At 40.7% G+C, this 23,666-nt stretch overlaps 1 protein-coding gene across 8 annotated transcripts in view; it reads right to left on the bottom strand.

Moving 5' to 3' along the window:
* Positions 1-23,666, bottom strand: part of rbfox3a (RNA binding fox-1 homolog 3a) — a 327,901-nt gene that overhangs the window by 108,083 nt on the left and 196,152 nt on the right. For 7 of the 8 annotated variants that reach the window (XM_053238792.1, XM_053238795.1, XM_053238794.1 and 4 more), the window contains one exon: positions 15,016-15,137. In XM_053238792.1, coding sequence (XP_053094767.1) covers positions 15,016-15,137 — 122 coding nt within the window. Of the gene's footprint in view, positions 1-9,708; positions 10,268-15,015; positions 15,138-23,666 lie in introns of those variants that run through there. The other variant, XM_026914786.3, reaches the window with a different exon arrangement.

The raw sequence follows: 23,666 nt of genomic DNA, 5'->3' as shown, positions 1-23,666 counted from the left end.
TATGAAAATGAGGTAAAATTGACGTGGTTTGATCCAGCTTTCACAAACTGACTTGTTTACCACATATTGCTTTGAAAAGGAAATGCCAAATCAGCTGTGAAAAGCTGAAATAAGATATTAACACGGACGACACATAGTATACATATGTATGAGTAGGCTTCAAAGTCTTCTCCATTTTCCCCAAGTCCCAAATGTAGTTAGTTCAGTCAAATACTTTACAGCACTTGCATAAAATAGACTTTTGTACTGAGTTAAATGGCTAGCATACAGTCCTGCGTGCATACACACACACACACACACAAAGTATTAAACATCTGTACAGTGGAGACCTTTCAACGTCTTTGTCACGAGGCGAGGACAACAGAGCGTTGAAAGGGTGACTTTAAATGGTGTCTTGTAGTGGCATTAGAATTCTAAGTATTTAAGTAGTGAGTATAAAAGAAGGTCCTGCGAGCCTGATCTCTCTAATCTACAAATGGCTTCTTGCTATTAAACTGCTAATTCAGGGGATTAAGGGATCCCTGAGAACACAATCCTCTTTCCCACTTTTTTGCGAGTTTGCAGAAGGTGTGGGTTTAAATATTAATGAGGAGGATAAGGCAAAGCTGGAGAGTGCAGAAATTAGAGGCATGGAAATTCACTGGTAAAAAAATCCAGAGTCTGGTTTTCCTCATTGAGTCCTCAGAGTGCTGCCAAAACAATGCACGCAAACACACATTTTCTCTCACCACACACACTCACACACACACACAAACACACACACACACACACAATTACATAGACACGTCTAATGGTATATACATTTAAAGCAATCTCATATATCACTGATTCTGAACACATATCGCAAAATATCTGCCATTTATCTGCCATTTAGTGGCACACACTGCACACACACACACACACAAACACACACTGTATGTGATATGTCCGCACATAGCACTGAAAGCAACCCTGTTTGGCGTGCAGCCTGGAGAAGCAAACGCTTTAAACTTTAACTAGCTGGAATAACTATGGGCAGATTTCTAACAGTTGTGCCGCACTGCAAATTGATCGCTGCTTCTTTCCATTTGTTTTTAGTCTGCTGCTCTCTCTCCTCTCGCACTGCGGCGGGTCTCTGAACGGCAGCTTGACGCTCTGCCTCTCCTACACATATGGAAAAGGTCAGCCATGTTTCAGACTAGCTCCTTTAACAGGGGAACAAGCTCCCACTGATTTCCTGTCCTCTTGCAGGCATCTCCACACCATTACGGCAATCCGAATCGAATAAGCCGTGTACTTTGTGTCAGAAAGTAAACCTCCAAGGAGGAATGATCACTGTTGCGTGCACTTCTCAGTGTAGTGATTTATATGGCTTATACAAACATGGCAGATAGAATAATACTCTTCATGATGAAGACAACAACGGGGAAACAGGAAACACATGCACGCCCTGGCCACTGCTTCTGGTGATTGATGTGTCACTCGAGACTTCATACGCAGCACGTGAACTACAGTGCCAAATCCAGCTCATCTATTAATCTTGATAGGATGTGACCAGCTGCTGAAAAATCTTTTGTTCTTCTTCACTAGGTTGGTACTGATCAGGTGTCTCACACAAAAGGGATCAGTTTGATCCAAAGACTTAAAATGAAGCATGCTCCTACATAAAGAGCTAATTAACGTTTTTATTTTTAGGCCTCTTCAGTTCTAAAACCTACTGATGTCTTAAGGACCATGTCTTTTCTGTGGCCTGTAAGTCCACATATTGTGGTCTGCTTTATATACCTTTATATACCTTTTAAATACCTTAATTTTTTTTTTCTTATTTATTTGTTTGTTTGTTTGTTTGTTTCCTGTAATATTTTGTGATTTTTATAGTTTATGCACTTGTAGTTTGAAGATTGTGGTTTTATTTTTTATTTTTTTCATTTAATTAAGTATAATTCAATTTATTAAATCGTGTAGAGAATTATTTAAAAATACTTAATTAAAGCTAAAAAATAAATAATAAAATATTAATTTTATTAGTAAAGTCTATTTCTTGTATTAGCTTGATGTTATTTGATCCCAGGCAATTTCTGTTTTCAGTTTCATTCATCTTCATTAAATGCTTTATCCTGGTTCAGGGTACAGAGCCTATCCATGAACACTGAGGAGAGGAGAGAATTCAGAGTAAAGAATTCGAGGAGAGAATTCACCCTGGATGAGTTGCCAGTCCATCTCAATGTCATTGGTGATATGTTATTTATTTATATTATTTATTTGAACTGTATTGAATTATAATTTTCATAATGTGTTAGAATAAAGCAAAACAATGTTGTATTTAAAACATACACACACACACACACACACATATATATTTCAGAGTAAACTTTGTGAGAATATGACAAACATAATGTGTTAGAATAAAGCAAAACAATGTCGTATTTAAAACACACACACACACACATGTATATATATATATATATATATAATTCAGAGTAAACTTTGTGAGAATATGACAAACTGTCTAATGACTCCAAGGAAGACTAATGTGCATAACAAAGTCTTTTATGTTAGGACTGGTGGACAGTGGCTACTCGTTCCCCAGGCTGCTGCATGATGACATTCAGTGCTGCAGGGTTTTGAGGTCCTGGGATCAAAAAGGCACTTACATACAGAAACTCACCTGTATAATGATCCTTTTACTGAACCTCATGTACCAGCAGTGTTTCGCATTTTAATTTCAAATATGCATTACAAGTGCTATTATGAAGAATCTTTGCTTTGAAATCCAATTACTACACATGATATTAATTCCAGTATAATTACCTGAGGAGTGAAAGGACAGTACATTGAGATGAAGTCAAGTGAATGTGTGCCCAGTGTTGTCTAATAGGCCAATCATTTGGACTAAATCCCATTATAGAATTAATGGAACACACTTCTTTCAATCAGCCAAAAACAATGGGGGACATGTATTAAATTCAATTAGATGTGGCAATGAGGAGAAGGAGTTTTATTTCAATTCTCCCAAGGAAGCAGTCTCAGTTTAAGATTCAGTATGAAATTCACAATCATGTTTGGGTTACACTAGACTTGAATGTGTACAAAACTGGTAGAATTTATCAAAATGCTTCCTCTTGGGATTATTTGGTGAAATAAATGAAATTTTTTTTAGTCAATTAAAAAAAAATCTAATTCATGCAGTTAAATAAAGCTGTCAGAAAGGCAGGGAACATATAATGTGGTATTTCTAGAAAAAAGGTAATGCCAAACAATCGAGACATGTTCAGTCAAAAGAAAAAACTGAGTTCAGTTTGAATTAGGGAAGAATATAGCTCAGAAGGTTTTGAATTTACTAACATAAGAAAAAGACAATGGAACTGCAGATTCATCTACCTTTGTCTCATTGGAAATCTGTGTACAAAAACATACATGAAAGGAAGGTGCAGTGTTTAGATCAATGGGCCTGTTGGAAACGGCATCAGGAAGGCTGTGCATGTACACCAATCTTCAGTAAATATCAACCATAATGCAAATGTCTATCTCTGTCACCTGCCACTAACCAGGCTGTGTCACCAAAATCTGACACTTCCCTCATATTCTAGATAAGAACAGTTTCTCATTTATTTTCTTCCCTTCCAAACTAGCAGTGCTTCGGTGCTTTAATACAGTGGGTTAAATAGCAAATAATTCACTGCTGAAAGCTACAGTGAAAGGAAAAAAATACTAAAAAAATATGACAAATCTGCCTGAGTTCCAGTTAAGCAGTATATAATATGCTCTTTACATAATTTAATATAGGCAGAATGTCTCATGCTGGCTATATAGGAGCAACTGAAGCGTGATGATAATTAACCTTTCACCTTATGCTACGGTTAACATGTTATCTGTGTTCCAGGGCTAGGCCGGGAAATAGGAGCAATGATGCATCCAAAGCAAGTGAGGAAAGCAAAAGGTGGCACAGCAGAGGGGGAATATGTTGAGGCCTATAGAATCAAAACAGACTAGAGAACTCCTATTGCATCTTATTAAAATACATATCTTCACACATAGAGATTTAGTTAACGGCAGACGAAGTGTAATGTGCAAATGGAATGTGTGTAGAATTCATCTGGCCAAATGAGTAAACAGATAACTCCCAGGAGGACTAGCTTCAGTGATGCAAGAATGAGCGATATATAAAGGCTCAGCTCTCCAAAACTAACGGTGTTCACACAGCAACACTAGTCAACATGGCCTACCTCCCCAATAAATCAACACAAACAAGTAGCAACTCACATTCCTGTCACTGACCAGTCTCGGCAACTGTCACAATACTGCTGAGGATCGGAATAAATCAATATACAGAGAGAGATGGGGAGTGAGAGACTGACAATATTAGAAATAATGGAGAGCAGATGTGCGTGAAGCATGTAAAAATACAGTAAACAAACACAGTGTATTTCTGTTCGAGACATCTCTCCCCCTCTACAGTATTTCTCCCTTCACCATGCCTCCACTCTCCCCTGCCTCAGCCTCCTGCTTTCTGCTTGCATGCTGTTCCCCAAACCAAAACAGAGGCCCATTAAAAAGGCTTTTAGTCAAAGTTACTTAAATCTGCAAGGCCTCAGACAGAGCCCATTAGGCATGCGGAGTAGACAGCCGAACAAAAACATTAGCCTTGTAGGACTTTGGGAGGCAGTTGTGCTGCCTGAGTTCACGGGCCAGCTCTGAGAATGACATAGCGTGGCCTTTCCATTTGCACTCCGATTACTGACAGCACTAGGTATTTCATACAGCAATGTCCGGGCCAGCTGAGGCTTCTGGGATACTACAATTTTGCTTATTCTTAAAGTCCAAAACTATGGGCAGTGTAATACATGGTGTAACTACTGGCAAACAGTAATGAAAGATACAGCAGTATATAAATCTTTCAACTTCCAAACACTTTAAATGTCATATACAGTATACTACATGTAAAATTCTATGCATCTGAGCCCCTTTAAGTTCATTGATCATTTTGGCCGATAAGAGTTTTATCTATGATTGATTGTGTATTATTTAATTGGACCAGAATATAAGAAAATCTCAAATGAAGATGATAAAAAGCTTAGATAATTAAAGAGCTAACAATTACGCAAGAACAAAAATAATATAAAACAATCAATAAAACAACAATCAATATTTTTAAACCGTTGATCTACATTTGAAATGTTACACTGGATCAGAATAAGAGAAAAAGAGTTGGAACCCTAAATCTGACACTGGTTAAAGGACTTGTGATGAAGCTGCAGTCAGTTCTTTGTGATATATTCTATATCACACTAATCTTCTTACAGTTTGCAGTTGTTGAATATAGTCTGCAACATATGAGCCTGAAAATAAACTCTCTCTTTTTTATGTTCAAAGATTCCATTGAAACTGATCTTTCTGTAAATGACCACAAGAAAGAAGAATAGATTTACAGGAATCTACTTTAAATACGCAATCACACTAGATGCTGCTGTATTATAATTTGATATAATTAGATAAGTGTGATGTTTCCTACATGCATGTATTCAATCTTTAGGAAATAGATATGACAAGGCTATATATGTGCACATCCCTGTCCCTCAGGGATGGCAAGTTGTGGGAGTCCTGTGACCAAAGAAAGACAAAGAAAAGATCCAGCAGAATCCAAACAAGGATCATTTTGTAGCTGATCTGAACACACCAAGATGCAAAGGGTGTGCAGAAGGGATGTAGGCAGGAAATGCAGCAAGTCAGGTAAAAAAAAAAAAAAAAAGAGAGAATAATGGTGAGAGTTCTCCTTGACTGTTTTCTTGTAAAATTTCAGAGGGAAGTAAATGGTGATTTGGGATTGTAGAATGAGTGGAGTGAAGGTGTGGAATCAGCCTTATTTCTTTCATTCACTTTGACACTGTCTCTTGATTTGCACCATAAATCCCTTTTGATAGGTCAATAACCTATAATGTTAATGTCACAGTCCTGCCATTAGTTTTATAGCTTGTGTGTCCCTTCTGTATCTTAATGACCCGTAGCTGGCAGAGCTGCAGATGTCCCCGGCCCACAGCTAAACTCCACGTCCCCCAACCCCAGAGTGTCCTCCAATCCTGCACACACAGGGGCACTCTTCCCCCATTCCTCAAATCACTCTCTCTTCCTCTCTCGTTCTTTTCTCTGCCCAATGTCCTACCCATTGGTTTGTCCTTTTAAATTCCCATGTTCAGTGTGTCACATCCTCTTTCCTGCTCTTGTTTTCATTTGGTTTAATGAAGGATGCTCACATGTAATACAGCAGGGCAAAATTGCCATAATCAGTTAGCGCTAGGAAGGGTGCTGATTCTGGAACTCTTTGAGTAATTATGCTCATTGCCTTTATGCCTTCTCCCAGTGCTCATTTCACGGTCAGCCTCCCGCTGAGGGAGGATGCACAAGCCCTCAGTGTGACCTTGCTCTCTGTTCCTAGGCCTGACCACAGCACTATTGATCCATGGATCTATCCGGCCTCCGAGCTGCACTCATTGTACCGAGAGCCCAGTGACTTGGCCACTGATCTCCAATTCTGGTCTTGCCACTTGAGTCCCAGTGCCACAGCCCATTAGAAAGGTGTAGGGCTTTAAGCGGTGCTTTGGATAATGCTGTCGACTCACACCTCCAGGGGGAATATGAGAAGGTAGCAAGAGTGAGATTGAGAGAAAGAGATAGAGAGAAAGACAGAGATAATGGAGCATCCCTGTAATGGCCTTTCCCTGGGAAACCCTGTGTAAACACAGCTAATGATATCAACGTGTGATAAGCTCACAGCTGTAGTCGTGGACGCTTCAAGATCTTTCTCCGTCTTTCTCTCATTATCAGTGGAACGGTCTGACCCAGTCTGCATAGACTGTTTGTAGTCAGGGGATAAATTCCTGTACTGGTCCGCTGTTTAATCGTCTTATCAGGGGTGCAAGGGAGATTAGGACATGCCAAGCATATGAGACACAGTCTGAGGCAGAAGGATTACACACTGTACTGAGTGGACCAGGAACACGAGGAGCTGAGATGGATGAAGAGGTTCTGAAATCCATCTTGATCCATAAAAAGACCTACTGCCACTAAAACCATGCTGTCACCCTTTGCGCTTTTGGTGAAAAGGAAAAGCACTGGAGAGAATTAAAAAAAGGACTACATGGCTGCTGGGTGGCAACTGAGCTGGTCATATTGTACTGAATTGGGGGGGGGGGGGGGGGGGCATCAAACCCAAACAATCAGAAAGGTGGCTTAATAATGACTTTACAGAAACACAGTTTTGCTGTGCATGCATTAGTAAATGTCAGGGCTGAAAATAGATTTTCATCTACGTGGATTGGGAAAAGAGTGAGAAAACAAGCTTGTGCAAGTGTAGGTCACAAAAGCAGAGCTGAAGGCCTCACCGAGACAACAGGGCAAATGGAAACTTATTCCAGCTGTCAAGCAGGCTCGTGGAGGCACAGCGCTGGAGATGAATACACAGGCGGAGCGCTACAGGACCCACAGTATGTGACTGGAGAACACAGATCAATTAATGTGGTGACAAATTAGCACAAGCACTTCATTTAGCAATATGACACCAGTGGCAGCCGCTCTCCACTCCGAATTACATGGCTGATCGACGCCGCTTCCGAAAGATGCTGCATTCAATGAATATGGAGAGCTCAGACGGAGTGTCAACAGAGCCAGACCTTCTCAGGCAGGTCTATATCGCTACCTGAACTCGCTACCCATATCGCTACTGTAGGTTAGTTACTGAGAGCAGGAACAACACTGACATTTACACCTTCAATGACTATGTCGATGGAACAAGGTCACATGCCTTGCTCAACATTTCTGACACATATCAGTAACCTAAAGCAGTGTTAAACATGTTTAGATGTTTTTAACATCTCTGTGTTGGCACCTCAGCTGCATATTCATAATATTTTAACACAGTTAACAAATGGCTGTGTTAGAAAGGTGAACGGTCTAACACGATTCCTTGTTCTTATTAGAATTCATATGAACTTGACAAAAGCATGTTAAGGTTAAATATAGAGTTTATCACCTGGAAGTATACGTATACTGTATTATATAATCAACTTGTTAAATGAATTGTTTAACAGTGCACAAAGACTGAATGAGGCTTGTCTTGTCTTAGACTATGTGAGCTTAAAATCAGGCCAATGAGTTGCATTTAGCCTTTATATAAAAGTAAGTGGTGTGTTCTCCCATCAGCACATGTGCTCACCCAGAAACAAGTCCCCTGCACTGAGCACTCAATTATTCAGTAGAAGGAGAAAAGCTGTCTCTCTTGCCTTTTTCGTTTCTTTTGTTCTGTGTCTAGAGTGTGCAAAACATCAGCAGAGCCTTATTTCTCTCTACTTTCGGAAATTGGCCCCCCACAGAAATTGAGGGAAAAACTGTACTGGATATCGCCTTAGTACAAAAAAACCCAAAACATACATTATATTGTATAGACACATAACACTCGAAACCTAACCATGCATTGCTATCATCTTCAAAGAGAGGAGCTCTGCTTACATTAGCAAAGCAGCATCAGGATGTCTGACATGGGTGAATTTTATCTCTTTTCTTGCACTTCCTGGCGGCCAGCTGAAAGTGATCCCCGATTAGATTAGGTGTGTGAGTGGCAAGGTGCCGGCGCAGGGCCAGGCCGCGTGGCGCCGTAGCCCAGGCTGAGCAGGCAGCGTGCACTCTGGGCTCTGGCACACTGGAACGATGAAGGAGAATGATTAATGACCAGCCCTCGCTATCAAAGCGCCGCACTGAGCTCGAAGATGAGAGATTGCTTTCTGACGATCATTAAATCCTGTTTGCCACATCTGCGGGTACGCACTTTTCATCTGGCCCCTGATGGGCAAGGGAGGGATGAGCCACACGGCGGCCCGGCTGACGGAGGAGGATGCTGGGTGGAGTGAGAACAGGAGGAATCCTCCATCCACTATGCTAACGTTAGTTAAAAGCTTGCTTCCTGCACAGTTGGCTTTTACCCACTTGCACTCCTCTTCCATACACCTCCGCATTCATGATTTCATTACATTGTGATGCTGATGCTTTACACTGTCATTTTCAGATACGAAATACACATGTTAAATGTAAAAAAAAACACCTTAAGATATAAAAGATATTAATTAAAACCAGAAAAAAATAAAAGTTGCAAAACTAATATTGCTTAATAGTCACATTCTGATAAACACAAGCTAAAGAAGAAGGAAACTGACAGCAGTAAGAGAAATCAAAGTACATAAAATCCTCCATCAGAGAGGGATATAGCTATATGTGACAGCAGATTCATGTTAAACAAATTTGCACAACACTGGATTTACATCCACTCGCCCTATTTCATATTTGAACATCCTCCTTCAGTGAGCTGAGAAATTGCCAGGTCTCTGCAGAATCAGGTTATATGATCCTCTTTCTTCATACTGAACATCAATAAAACATTCCTGTACAGATACAGTTGGATTCTCATCTCCCTTCAGACTAGCACTACAGAACAGGGCCCTTCAGAGAGGAGGTATATTAAACACAACTCAGAAACTCAACTCGGAGAAGAGGAAAAAACTGAAAAAGCACATACACTTAAAAACAACAAGGAGAGAAAGGGTGAGAAAAAAAAGAAGATTTGAGCCCAATTCTACATGCTATTGCTCTATCCTCATACACTGAATCCATATACTGAAGAGGAAGAGTGTGAAGGGATGATGGCAAGTAGGCCACCGTGATGAGTAAAGGCATGTTACTCACCCAAAAATACATCATCATTTCGGCCAGAGGACAGGTGAGCACGGACCAAAGGAAAAAAGACGTAGGGGAGATGAGATGGCCACCTGCGCGCAGTGGGACGGGCCAAAAGTCCGAGTGGTTTTCTGTTTGTATAGCTTTTCTTCTTTCTTCTCAGGTGCTGTGAAAACACGTCTCTTTTACTGAGTTCCCTCCTCTTCTTTTTAGTAATCTGGGAGATTTTTTGGCCCAGGGGGAAAAAAAGAAAGGGACAGGGAGAAAGGGAGGTGGAAAAACACTGTCTGATCTTACTTTGCACCTTCTACTAGCTCCTTTCGTCTTCTCGATGACCACACAAACTGCTTTTACTTCTCCTTTTCTCCACCACTCACACACACTCCACTCTCTCTCTCTCTCTCTCTCTGCTCATGTGCGTTCGGTCTCTCCTGATGTCAGCACACTGGCTGCTTTGCGCTCTTATTGCTGAGTGGGAGAGCTGTGCTTCTAGGGCAGGCACTCCAGAAGCTGTTCGACAGCATTCTCCAGCATTGCTCCAGTGATGTATTGCTCCTTGCCGGCACGGAAGATCTTGCTTTAGTAACTGATATAGTCAGATCTTCACAATAGCTACTCATCCAGGCCAGGACAGAGGAGAAGTGGAGGAGCACACACGTGTCTGCCACCTCTGCTATAGAGAGGAGCTGAGGAGAGGTGTGTCTCACTGAGCAGCTGCAGGAGTATTCTCTCTTCACAGCCTCGTGTCGCCCAGCGCAAAAAAAAAAGTCGCCCACAGCTACAGCCAAGAAGCAAACAGCTGATAAAAGCGAGAGGAGTAAAACTGTAAGTGCACATAAAAGGCGCAGATCAGTCTCTTTCTTCTTTTCCCCTGCTTCTTTTTCTCTCTTTCGTTTGGTTCTTTTTTTCTAGTGCTTTTTCCTGGTGCAATGCTAGTGAAAAAGATGAGGCTGGGATTCGGGGAGAGAGGGCTCGGTGGATTCCGGCGCTCCACACTTTGGCCAATCAGGAGTCAGCAAATGCTGGTAGAGAGCCGAGGGAGTCGCTTGACAGGCTCCATGCAGTGAGTAGGGCTGCTCTTTGGGCTGGCAGAGGCAAAGACCTGCATGTGTGTGTGTCCATCAGTGAGTGTGTTTGCATTGGAGTACTGTTGAGGTAGAGTGGGGGGTAGAGGAAGTGGCGGTTAACATGCACATAAGCCTGTCTCAGCAAATTTCACTCCATACATTCAATCTGCAGCTGGAACACTCGTAATTTTAACCTTAAACATGCCAAATATACATCTGTGGATTGGAAAGAACCTTCATTTCGCTAGTGATGCAGTGGAGAAATATAAAACGCCTTACTGGGTTATGAAACATCTTATTGGGTTGAAGCCTTCTGTGCAAAATCATTCATTTTCATTTGAGCTTTTAATCAATACAAATACTACATCTAATTTGAATCTACCATTATCAGTGTTCAGTGTAATACACAGCAAACGAAGTAATATAGTTATGCATACATTTTTTATGGATTTGTTTTTAACACAGAGTCAGCCTCTTCTCTTTATCAGTCCCCACAGGGACAAGTGAAATACTGGAGTGAAATCCTTCAGCAAGTTGGATTAAAGATACCATCTCTATCAAAATAGCACTAGTCTATTTCAAGTCTTGGTCATAAATAAATGAAACTAAAGCGATGCATGTGCTGTGGCTAAAACGCGCTATACACTGATTTTCAAGAACATGGGGGAAAAAAAGGTAAGTTTGAAGGAAGAAAATAAGTGAGTAGAATATAAAGCAGAGACATTTTTCAACATAACATTAACCACGCTGATCACACATGGAACAGATAATCGAAAAGTGAATAAAAGGGTTTTCAGTATCATAAGCAAACTAATCATGAGGCAGGATAACTGGAGTTCTTTCTTCCGTTTTCCGGTTTCTCTTTCAACTATCGTTTTTCTCAGCCAGTTTTGTTCCTCAACCAGTTCCTCTTTATTTTCTACATTTAAGTAACATTTTCAATTTGTTTCCTGTTCGAATCTTTTTTTCTGTCTCTCTCTGTTCTCCAGTTCCATTGGAAACATTGCCTAGCATGTTCATGGTGCTGCTTGTTCAGGTTAAGTACTAAGCGGACGAATGGCCCTCGGGACGTCATTTTCCATTACAGAGACAAGAAACCTTTCCTTTGAGAGGAAGGAGGGAAGAATAGTCAGAGATCCGAATAGGTTATGCGTCTTGTCGTGTTCTCTTTTTCTATGTGCCCGCAATCCATTTACTCAATATTTAATGCCAGCATTGTTCAGTCCATGGGTTTGATCTCTGTTATTAACGGGCTTCTCATCAAGTCCCACAGCATTGTCACTAACTTGATATGACTCTTTATAACAGGTGGATAATGGGTATTATTTTGTACACTTTGACCTTTCTTATCTCTTAATGCAAGTAGAAAAATAGGTCTGCTATTCCCAGTACACACATGACCACCTATCCTAGTCATCATGTTCTCCACTGACCTACATTCATTCCCATGCATATGCTCGATAACCCTGTGTTAAAGTTATTCTGAGCTTACTTACTAATAAGACACAAATTGGGGGTAAGGAGCAGCACTGAAGATTGGGACAAACCCAAATATCTGGAGTCAGACTGATCATTCCTTCTCGCCTGAGCCCAGGTGTCAAGCTGAGTCAAGACGAGCAGAATGAGCCAGTAGCATTTTTCTTCTTTAAGCAGTGCAGATGAGCCCGGCTTTGGCCAGGCTGAGCCAGTGTCCATGCCAGATCGTCTTAATTAGGAGCCAGTGGCGGCCAACGGCAGGTGAACACATCTGGGAAGCCATATTGGCCGCAAGCACAGTGAGTCTTGGAAATAGTGCAAGCCTAAGAATATTTCAAAGCAGCAAAGACAAGTGAGCAGATTCTTTTTTTTTTTTTTTTTCAAATAAACTCAGAATTGAGCTGTAATAATATAACCCCACATAATGCAATGTAAAGGTTCATCATCACATCAGTATGGCAGACATTAAAAAAGCCTTTGTGATGACAGAGTTGTGCTTATGTTGTGTGGTTCGAAGACCTAAGAAGCCCAAGAGTGCTATCAATTACATGTTTTCTGCTGAACAGCTGAAATTCAGCTCTGACAGCCAGCTGACAGTGTTCAGCATTATCCAGCCATCTATGTGATGCCAGCGACAGTGATTGGACAGTCCCATTCCAGTAATCCCTTCTCACCTACCCACCTCGTTTTCATCAGCCGCGAAGTGGGGACCCGTCAAACCATTTCCACATGCAAACCAAGTACCTAACACACCTCGTAATGAGGACTTGTCCCACTCTCTCACACACACATGCTCACTGGTGCGCGCACACATAGTGCGCAGAGCTCTCAGTGCACTGTAACTCTTAGTCCTGTCAGCCAGTCCGCCTCAGTCTGCCCTGCCTTCTTCATTAGCGCTTTAGCCAGCGTCATCATTTCTGCCTCCATAAACTCAGTGGAGCTGCATGCCTCTTTCCTCCACTCACTGGGCACTCTTTTCCTTTCCAATTACCGCTACAATTCATTTATTCATTAACCTGCCATGGAAAATCGAGGGAGACCAAGTTTGAAATAAAAGTGCCCTCCATTTTTCTCCATTTGCTGGTTCTCGATGTTTTGAACACCTTGGAGAGATGGTTAAAATGCAGTTTAGTTGAAGCGGTGTTGTACTGGAATGGAGACTGGATAACTGGACAGGAGCCTTTCCACACAACCTGCTTGAGTCCAAGCTAACACAGCAGCTGCCAGACATTTCAAAATCTCTCCATGCTAATAATTACACATTTTCTCTTACCACATATCGCAGGACAGACAACTAATTTGGTTCATTTGAAAGAAAAAGCACATGGTCAGAGCACACTAAATTAAACACAGCCTTTATCATCGCATGACAGCTCATACAAAATCACTGTCACTAATCACAATACACTATAATTGCCTTCGCTTAAATTGCAGGCAGCAGCTGAACAGTTTCTGAGCAGGCAAACTTTACAGTTCAAAGGAGATTTTTTTGAGTCTGCTAATATGAATCAGTGAATTATTATATGTAAATTGCATTCATGATAAATAACAGCGTGTATATAAAATTTGTACTGCAAAATATGCACACAGATACTAACTGATGAAAATTCTATAGACAGTGCTGCCTCTTTGAAAGCCATCACTTTAGGTCAATGGCTCAGGTATGACGTGCGTTTCTCTCATGCTGTTTTATTGAAACACTGGGTAGACACTCTGACATTTTTTCACTACTTGAGAGACCTTTGAAAATAACAAAATAAAGACAACGCACGGAAAAAAATTTAAGACATCTCAATGCCCTGCTCAGCACGTCTTAATCAGAGCTCACAGTAGCAAACTAAAAGTGTTTGTGTTGCTAAAAAAGACTTCTGAAAGAAAAACAAATCACCCAACCATTAATCAGTGTACTACAGTACTACCACGAGTTTTAGTTTCACATCCCTTCTATTCAATACTGAAATGGAAATGCTTGCTACAAGTCATCTTGTTAATTAAGTAAAGCTGTAAAAACAAGATGCAGAAAAACAGAAAGGCTTACAGCTGTGAACAAGTTGCATTTTCGGTCCGATGAGCACGTTTGCTGCTATTCCTGGAGGAGGTCGGCATCAATGCACACCAATTCTTAATAAAACTCAAACTTTATGATGCAGTGATGTGTGCTAAGGTTACAGTCCAATTAAAGCTACAATTACTCTTAATATTCACATTCAGAAAGTTTCATGGATGTATTTAATTATCTAGTGCAGCAGCATCACATGTATGATTAAATAATTGTATAATTCGTATATAATTTATAAATGGTTTTTGGACATATTTTAGACAGCAATGAAGGTCATGACTAGAGGGAGGTCTTCAGCACTAATCTCACATCCAATCCCACTTTCTATCACAACACACAGAGCAAAATGAGTAAAAAAAAAAACGAAGCCTTCCATAGACAATGCCATAGACGATGAACGATGCCGAAGCCCAACAGTCACATTGGCAAAACAACAGCATTTGTGATTCAATTTGTTTATATAACCACCATAAGATAAACCCTGCTTACAATGTTTCACTGGTAAGATCTGGTAAAATCCAGATTGATATAGAATTGATATAGAATTATGAAATTCCATCATGTTTACTGGAATCCTTAAAATAAAAACAGAAGTGTCTCTGAACACTAATCATATACTCAGCCTAAAACGTGGTATGAGCCAAGCCACAGCTGCAAGTGGACATCGCATGGATGTGGATCGACAATTGAAGCAGACAGCAGGAAATTACTCACCAGTCTTGTGACGAGGGGAACCCCGAAATGCCAGAAGTGATCGTTCAGCAGCCCACTGTACACTACGTTTCCAAAGAGAGCAATGTTTCCGGTTTTACACAGCCCGTTTCCTGGTTTAGTTTCTGGAGGAACACAAACAAATTGCACATGTTTAACACACATTTTTGCAAACCTGTAGAGCTTGCAGTGACTACTACATTGTATAGACAGAAGAGTTGTCGAAGAAATTTTCAACAGGTGGAAAAACACATACACATACTATATGGTCAAAAGTTTGTGGACACCTGACCATCACACCCGTATGTGTTCCTTCCCAAACCTGTTAGAAACATGACAATGCCCCTGTACACAAAGCGAGCTCCACAAAGATGTGGTTTGCCAAGGTTGAAGTGGAAGAATTCACGTAACCTGCACAGAGCCCTGACCTCAACCCCACTGAACACCTTTGGGATGAACCGGAATGCTGACTGCACCCCAGGCCTCCTCACTTGACATCAGTGCCTGACCGCACTAACGCAAGTCCCCGTAGCCATGTTCCAAAATCTAGCGGAAAGCCTTCCCAGAAGAGTGGAGGCTATAACAGCAAAGAGGGACTAAATCTGGAATAGGACGTTCAAAAAGCATATATGGGTGTGATGGTCAGGTGTCCACAAACTGTTGGCCATGTACTTTATGACATATGAACATACAGACATATATACATACATACATACATACAGAGGAACAACTGAGAAGTCAACTGGACCTACAATTTCAGGAAATATGTACATAGAACATAGGTTTTATGAAGTTTTGTGAATATATCACACACTACTAAAAATAATAATAAAAAGCTAAAATTATATTAAATCTAATTATAAAAAAAATACTCTTCCTGTGTAACCTCAGTCTCATACTGTTTTCATATTTTCATATAAAGCTCCATGTGGAGCTTACTATTACATATACCCATTTGTATTTCTCTCTCTCTGGTATCTTTTACCAGCTCCATCTCTCGCAAGCATCTTCCCTGAAGATGTCTGAAACATGACTTGGAGAGAACACATAAAGGAAGCCACGTGCAGTACATTAAATTATTCTCCATAAATGCCAACTACAGCAAAAATATGCATTGTGCCTCAAAACAACAGGGAGGCACATATTGTGCGGTGCATCACTGCAAACCGTGCACTCATTATTGAAAAACAAAAAGGAAAAAAGCCCTATTAAAATGTCACTTGTGCTCTTTGTGGCCTGGGCAGTGCATGAGTTTTAGAGTTATTAATGGGCCTGGTGTGATTGTTTATGGTGACTGCCTGCTGCAGGCTCTATGGGCCTGTCTGTAAAGTCCACGGATCATCCAGCAGCACACTCCGCCTCTCTTTACATCACCCCATGAATATGCATATGCATAGGCCATGCTCCAGCGAATCGATCACAGCTATAGCACATTTATATCTGTGCCACGTGGCTGATTTTTATAAAACGATATAACCTAATTAGCAATAAAATCGCTCACTCCATAGCTTTTTTAATGCAGGGGGCAATGCATGCACAGGAGACTTTGCGGCAAGATAAAGAAGTGTGCATTCCTGGTGATGTTCTTTTTTTTTTTTTTGCAGGTGATGTAACTTGATCAGAACATACGTGGTTGCATCAGAGCCTGAGCGGAGTGTGGAGTTGAGAAAGGAGAAGGATTCTGGTGGCATAGCTGGCAGGCATCACTTTGGAAAGTCCTCTCTCATCCATAGGAATTCTGTTCATCATGCCTCATTGTGTGATGAGTTATTGACAGTGAGACGAAAATGCCGAGAGTAGCGCGGTACAATGCAGCACCACACTGCCAACCCCCAGGCTACTCCATCAGCTTCTCTTACTTTCTGCCTTCTCTACTTTCTATACTCCTCAGCTTTACACTCACTCTACTCCGACTTTTCTTCTCCTCCTGTTTCTCTCTATGGCATTGTTTCTATTTCTTCTGTCTCTCTCTCTCTCTCTCTCACTTTCTCTGACAACTTCTTTTTCTTACCCATGTCTCTCTCTCTCTCTTAGAGTTTAAAAAAAGAGCTTTGAAATGTCAAAGTTGTCATAAGCAGTACATGAGGGTGAGTAGTTTTTGTTTGAAAAGAAAGCACTAATTGTGTTGTTTAAGCCTGAGAGCTACTTGATATTTACTTCAACTTCAACTTACGCACACAGACACTGTGAGTAACTGATGCCTCCTTTTTCTATAAGATAGTAGAACATAGAACATTAACCTTTCACGTTCAACATTTTTTTTTGTGTAATATTAAATCAGCAAAAAAGCACTCTACAAATGTTACATTGAAAGTGAATTCAGTTTACAAATAAATTACCAATGGCATGCACAACTTGGGCCTAAGGAAAAATAGCAAACTTAATGGCATAAATAACATTTCCTGATCAACAACAACGTATATTTCTACTGTCAGTACTTCTGTTCTACTGTTAGTAACTCACATTTAACCATGCCAGTAAATAAGGCAACTCTGAGATCACTTATTGTACTAATAGTTAAACATTCCGGACACTGCTAATACCATTAGTTAGTCAACAGAGCGGGAAAGCCAAGCATCACTCTGTAATTGCATGTCCTTGTTGCTCCTTAATTGGGACCTTTTCCCTCCTGAAACCTGTCCCCCTGGCTTCAGACCTCATGCTCTGGTCCTGCCCCCCCACTGGTTCTCCAGCCCACGCTCTGTTCTGGCAGTGCTGAGTGCACACAAGCAGGCCTGGAACTTCCTCTCCACAGGCCAGTCCTGTCAGCACCTCCAGCCAACCCAAACACACCAGCCCTTCCATATGGCCATAGCACCTTGCCCGCTCCTGGGCTGGAGCCGAAGCCAGCGGGGCCGGAGTGAACAGAGCCTTCCAGAGGCCTCTCCAAGGCTTCATGCCACCTCTCCAAAAGATGTATTCATTACCCCTCCTGTACCCTGGGGATGTTCCATAGCCTCTTTACAAAGTGTGCAGTGTGGCAGAGCCTGTTTAAACATGACTCCAAGACCAGTTCATCATGTGCAGTGTGCAGCCGCTCTGATTAATACAGAGAGGGGTGCCATGGCAGCGGACAGAGCTGCAAGGGATTCGGTGCATTAATAACACCATGCTATTGCCACTGCTGGCACCTCTGCCCTTCTCTCTCTCTTTCTCTCTCTCTCTCTCTCACACACACACACACACACACACACACACGCACACACCTGAGGAACAATAAAAAGAGAAGATCATTATGATGAATTTTCAGTAAACGTTAGGAACATGCTTTCATTAGTCTTTCACTAATGAGAATGACATACATTAAAATGAATGAGTTTTGTATATACAATCCATTTATTTTTCACTTAAGTGGAATGATGCGGAGGCAGAAATCGATTAGATCATTCTTCAACATTTTAGCTGCGTGTTGTTTTTATCATGTGGCAGCATTGCAATGCATAAAATCATGAAGATCAAGAAAAAAATAAACATCAGAACGGAGAAAAAAAAGTGAGCTCAGTGACTTTGACCATGTCATCATTCCTTGCTGATCTCCTGGGAATTTCATGCACAACAATCTCTAGAGATTACACAGAATGGGGTGAAAAAAAAAACATCCAGTGAGCAGCAGTTTTGATGCAGAAATGCCTTGTTGATGAGGAGAACAGCCAGATTGGTTAGAGCAAATAAGCACTCTTTACAAGTGTGATGAGAAGAAAAGAATCCCAGAGGTTAGATGAAACTGGAGAACCCAGAGGGAACCCACATGGACACAGGGAGAAAATGTGAAAGATCAGACTGGGGACCTTGGAGAAATGTTACCTGATGGTTATTGAACTGAAATTTTCTCCCATTGTCTTTAATAGGGTTGTCTAGACATGATTTAAAATTTGTATACATTGTACAGAATGCATCTTTAGTATAGATTCCTGAGAGAAAATAAGTCCAATACCAGCAGTACCTGCTGAGAATAATGCCATAACAGAATGCAACTTTCTGTTATCGGTTTGACATGTTGGAAAAGAGTCTAGAGAAGGCAGAGGAAGATTTTTTGCACCTGAGCATGCTATTGACGAGAGCACTAAACAAAGACAACGTCATCAGTTAGGCCTCTAAATATGCTGAGGTCTCCAAGCTGAAATTAAAAACTAATCTCACAGAAGGCAATATCAGTAGATCGTGAGAAGCGATAAAATCCAGGAAAATAAGCTTATGGAACATTTTTTCTTCAGAGAGTAGAGATTACTGTTTGTTTGTTGTGTATTCTTTGTTGGTGTAACTGATCCATTGCACCATAGAAGAAGACTCATACCCACTGCTCACTTCTGTCTTTCTGCCATTTGCAGAGTTTAAAAGTCTCCAGTGGACTGAGGTTTAGAAATGGGCCAATCTAATTTATTAATATATGGTTAAATCAATGCTTGATGCCCTTATAGATTACTTCAAAATCATAAAAAGAGCCCTGACAGGAATAGCAGAGTACTACAATTTAATTAAACTCCGTATCCTCCCCCTGTGCAGCAGCCTGATTAAAGTAGCAGTCAAATAAAACAGCATTTAATTGGCATACACCACAAAAGCTGTTTGCATGTTTATTTAACATTGTGGCATATTAATAAAAATTTAGAGCCCTAATTGGGTAAACTTGTGCAGGCAAGAGTGAGGTTCGTGGCTCCACATGCCCAAACCCCACCTCCCTCCCCACTGTTTAATGGACTATGACTGAAAAACGATCCCAGGCTAGTTTAATATTTCTGCAGTCATACTTGATGAAAATCCTGCTCTCATTGGCTAAGAGCCACACATTAAAAAGCAATCATAGCTACCTGGACCTGCTGGTGAGAATCCCCAGTGGAGTGAACCACTTGGACGGGCCTGGTGGAGCGCGGCATTCCGGCATGGGGAGGATCATTAGCATCTCATGTATCTCAAGTGTGGCATTCCGCTAGCCCATCCCTAGCCGGCCTCCTCTTGTGGGCCCTCGCCATCCTCACTTGGCATGGCACCAGAGACAGCTGGAGAGCTTGGCCTCCCCTTCCACCCTCACCACTTCCCCCTCTCCCTGCTTTTTCTCTACTCCTGTCAGTTTAGCGTGCTGGGCACCCGAATGAGTAGCCCTTTGATCAGCTACCAAACAGGCAGAGCACAGCACAGCAGAGGCCCTGAGCAATCAGCCTCTCGCTGTTACTGAGAGAGGAGAAGAAGCCAGGGGTCTGAGCAGCAGGCCCAGAGAAAACAATGACTACTAGTTTTTACCCCATACCAGCACTACATGAGAGTATAATACGTATCCAAGTCTTGTATGTACAGTATAAGCAAACACACACACACTCTCTCTCTCGGTTACTTGTTGGGTTGCATACTGTTACAAGGCATTAATGTATCGGACAACAAGCAAATTTGCTAGCTAGTTACAGCTACTTTTCAAATTCACAGTAATGGTGATAATACCTGCAATGAGTTTTTCTGCAATGAGTAAAATCTTTGAGATGACAGACACCAGAAAGCTTGATTTTCAGTGATAAGTAAAACAAACCAAAAAAAAAACTTTCTGCAGGGTTTTGAAACAATCTGAGAATTTGAACCTGTTATTTTTTTAATATGATGTGATGGAAATTTACTTAATGCTCCTCAGCAATTCAGAGGTGGACAATCACTAGACCGGGCACCTGGGGCTAGCAGATTTTGTGTCCAGGCTATTTGTATTTTTACTTTACTTTTTAGTTGACTGATGGACAGTGTTGCGATGGCCCTTGATTCTGTAACTATAGTACACAATACTTGTTCTGAGTCCCCATCACATGCTGCAATACACAAATCAGCCAAGGTGCAATTCTGTAGGTAGGAACTTTTTATGTTTTCGGGTTGTTTGTCCATCCGTCCATCTTCCTGTTTGTTTGTAGGATTTATATGGCATGATCATTGTAACCAGCAGATGAACTGATTCGATTTTGGAATTGATCCCATAAGGATCAAGGTCACAGTAAGGTCAAATCCCTAAAATACATTTTCTTCAATAGCTTCCTTCCTGTTTGTGATACAGAGATGTTTCTTACATGTTCATGTTCAGGAACTCAAGGCCCACGTTTTGGCTAGCTATGATTTTTGTCATTGGTCTGTCCGTGTGTCCATCTTCGTGTCCGTCTGTCTGTGTATCGGTTGGAGATTCAAGATTCTCATTAGCGCAATATCTCAAGAACAAGTGGTTAAATATCTGCAGGATTTATATGGAATTATCATTGTAACCAGCAGCTGATTATATTTTGGAACTGATACAAACAGGGTCAAAGTCACAGCAAACTTTTTTTCGAGAATTTTGAGAATAACTTCCATACTGTTTGAAACCTCTTTTAAGGGTATTTTTGGAGTATAAATTCCAGAAAATACTTTTTTTATGGTGGAGGCATCCCCACCAACACCATTGGGGTGGAGTTCTACTTGTTACAAGTTGGATTAATTAGCTTGCACTGATAACAGATATGTGAAAACATCGAAGCAACCAAGAAAAATAAAGTTCAGTGCAAAGCTATCATACGATTACACGCATCCATCTCGCATTTAAACATAATGAGAGAAGACCAAAACTCAAATAATATATTTTATCCGTGATTTGATGAAAAAAGACCACAGCTCACAGCACAATATGCCACATGAGAAATGTTGTTAGAAGAGGATAATGATATACAGTAGCTACACAGAGTCGACCTCTAGCCAGAATATACACTGTCATTCATATACACTGTCATTTCCCTGTCTGTATTAATGCATTTAATTAGCTACTACTTTGCTATATGTTATTACATTATGCTAGCTACCACTTTTTAGCCTAGTCAGTTAGATTTCTGGGCAACTAAATCACGGGGCTGGCCAGCACACTGGAGCTTTCATTTGCCCAGTAGATGAGCTAATGAATTTATGATTAGTCCAGCCTTGCTACTTTAATGAACAAATTACTGAACTCATAGCAATCCTTTTCTCTCAATGTAGGTGTAGCTCTCAGCATTCCCCACTGTCATGTGCCTAATATGTGCACAACCAAAGAATGTGTTAAAAGCCTTAGCAGTTCAGCTAAGGCCATAGCTAGAGATTCACATATTGCCATGTTCTTTAATTATTGCAGCGTTAATTATATGGAATTAGGCAGGACATGCCTGCAGTATTCACTCAAAAGTTTCATTACTTCCTATAACTGAGTTAAGCATCCATTCTTCTGCTAGTTGTGTGACTGTGGATCAACTTAAAGCCTGAGAATATTGTAATAGTTCACAAGTTCTCAAGCTAAATATCTTTCACATGGCTAACCTACATAAATTGTGACCATTCTGTCATGTAATTCCATATATCAAACTATTTTTAAATGATCCTTTAAATGCAAATAAAGTGGCAAGCACTCAAGCCACACACAAAATATAACATTAAAAAAATAAGGTAAACACATGTAGCACTTAATAATAATTAGTTCACTCAATGTGAATTAGACTGATTTTCTAAAAAAAAGTCACACTTTTGAATCCATATAAAAAAGTTCATCCATATAAAAAATCTCTTTCTCTCCTTCACTCTGAGCATGATAAGAAATGTTCCTGATAGGAAGTTTATATTATCTGCTCCCTGTTCACAAAGAAATACCAAAAATGGTTGATCAATGCCACTATACAATGCTGTGTGATGTCGATTCCCAAGCCCTTTCCCTAATATTTCTCACAGTGAACTAAGTAATCTATAGTTTACCTTATGTACAAAGAATGGAAAATTATCTAGTTGAAATGCACATAGATCCTAAATATTTCAATATACTGTATAATCCATGCAACGCAATGTGCATTGTGATTGACTTCAACACTTGTAGGTCATCCTGTAACTTGCAGATTGAAAAGACACACACACACATACACTCTCACACACCCAAATGTGTGGGTTATTAACACTACAGAGCACTACATACTGCAATTTCTCCTCCATTTTCGCTTCCTCTGTGTCTTGTATTGGAAAATTCAGTACAGGAGGTCTAACTGAGAAGTCAGTAAGAAAGGTCTATTAAAGATCAAAGCTGATTGATTGTTACTGACCTGGCAACCCATGATCTCCTCTGCAGTGGCCAAATGGAGGCATTCCCTTGTTACCCATTGGTAACAAGACCCTCACATGCTCTCTCTCGCTCTCTCTCTCACACACACACACACACACCAATTCTAAACTGAGCAAGAGACTGTTTGTGTCTTATGCTGCAATCAAGGTGATGTTGCAACTTGTAATTCCCTGCCTACAACCAGTAAAACCCACTGAAAACGCCCCCTCAACTTGAAATTTCCACTTGTCAAATTGGGATAGTCTTCTCAACTAGCAGTTCCTTCCCCAATTTACTGAGTGACTTCAAATCAAGATGGCCACACATGCAGTGAACAGTGTAAAGCACCCCTTCTGTACTTTTAAATTAGTTTTATAGCAGTATTGGCTTTAGATTAATTAATATACAGGCACAGTACTCGGTTAAATCTAAAACATTGACCATACTAAATTTGAGAATATAATCATCATTAGAGTACTCACTAACATTAGCTGGCTAGCATAGCAACATTGTTGCTAAGCTACTCGCTATTGTCCACTGTTGTTGCTGTACTGCAATCTAAGTCCAAAATGTAGTATGAATGTTTAAAGTTCAGAACAGTAAC

Source organism: Pangasianodon hypophthalmus, chromosome 12 (genome assembly GCF_027358585.1).
Source record: "Pangasianodon hypophthalmus isolate fPanHyp1 chromosome 12, fPanHyp1.pri, whole genome shotgun sequence".
Taxonomy (NCBI): domain Eukaryota; kingdom Metazoa; phylum Chordata; class Actinopteri; order Siluriformes; family Pangasiidae; genus Pangasianodon; species Pangasianodon hypophthalmus.
This window is presented reverse-complemented; position numbering and strand designations above follow the sequence as displayed.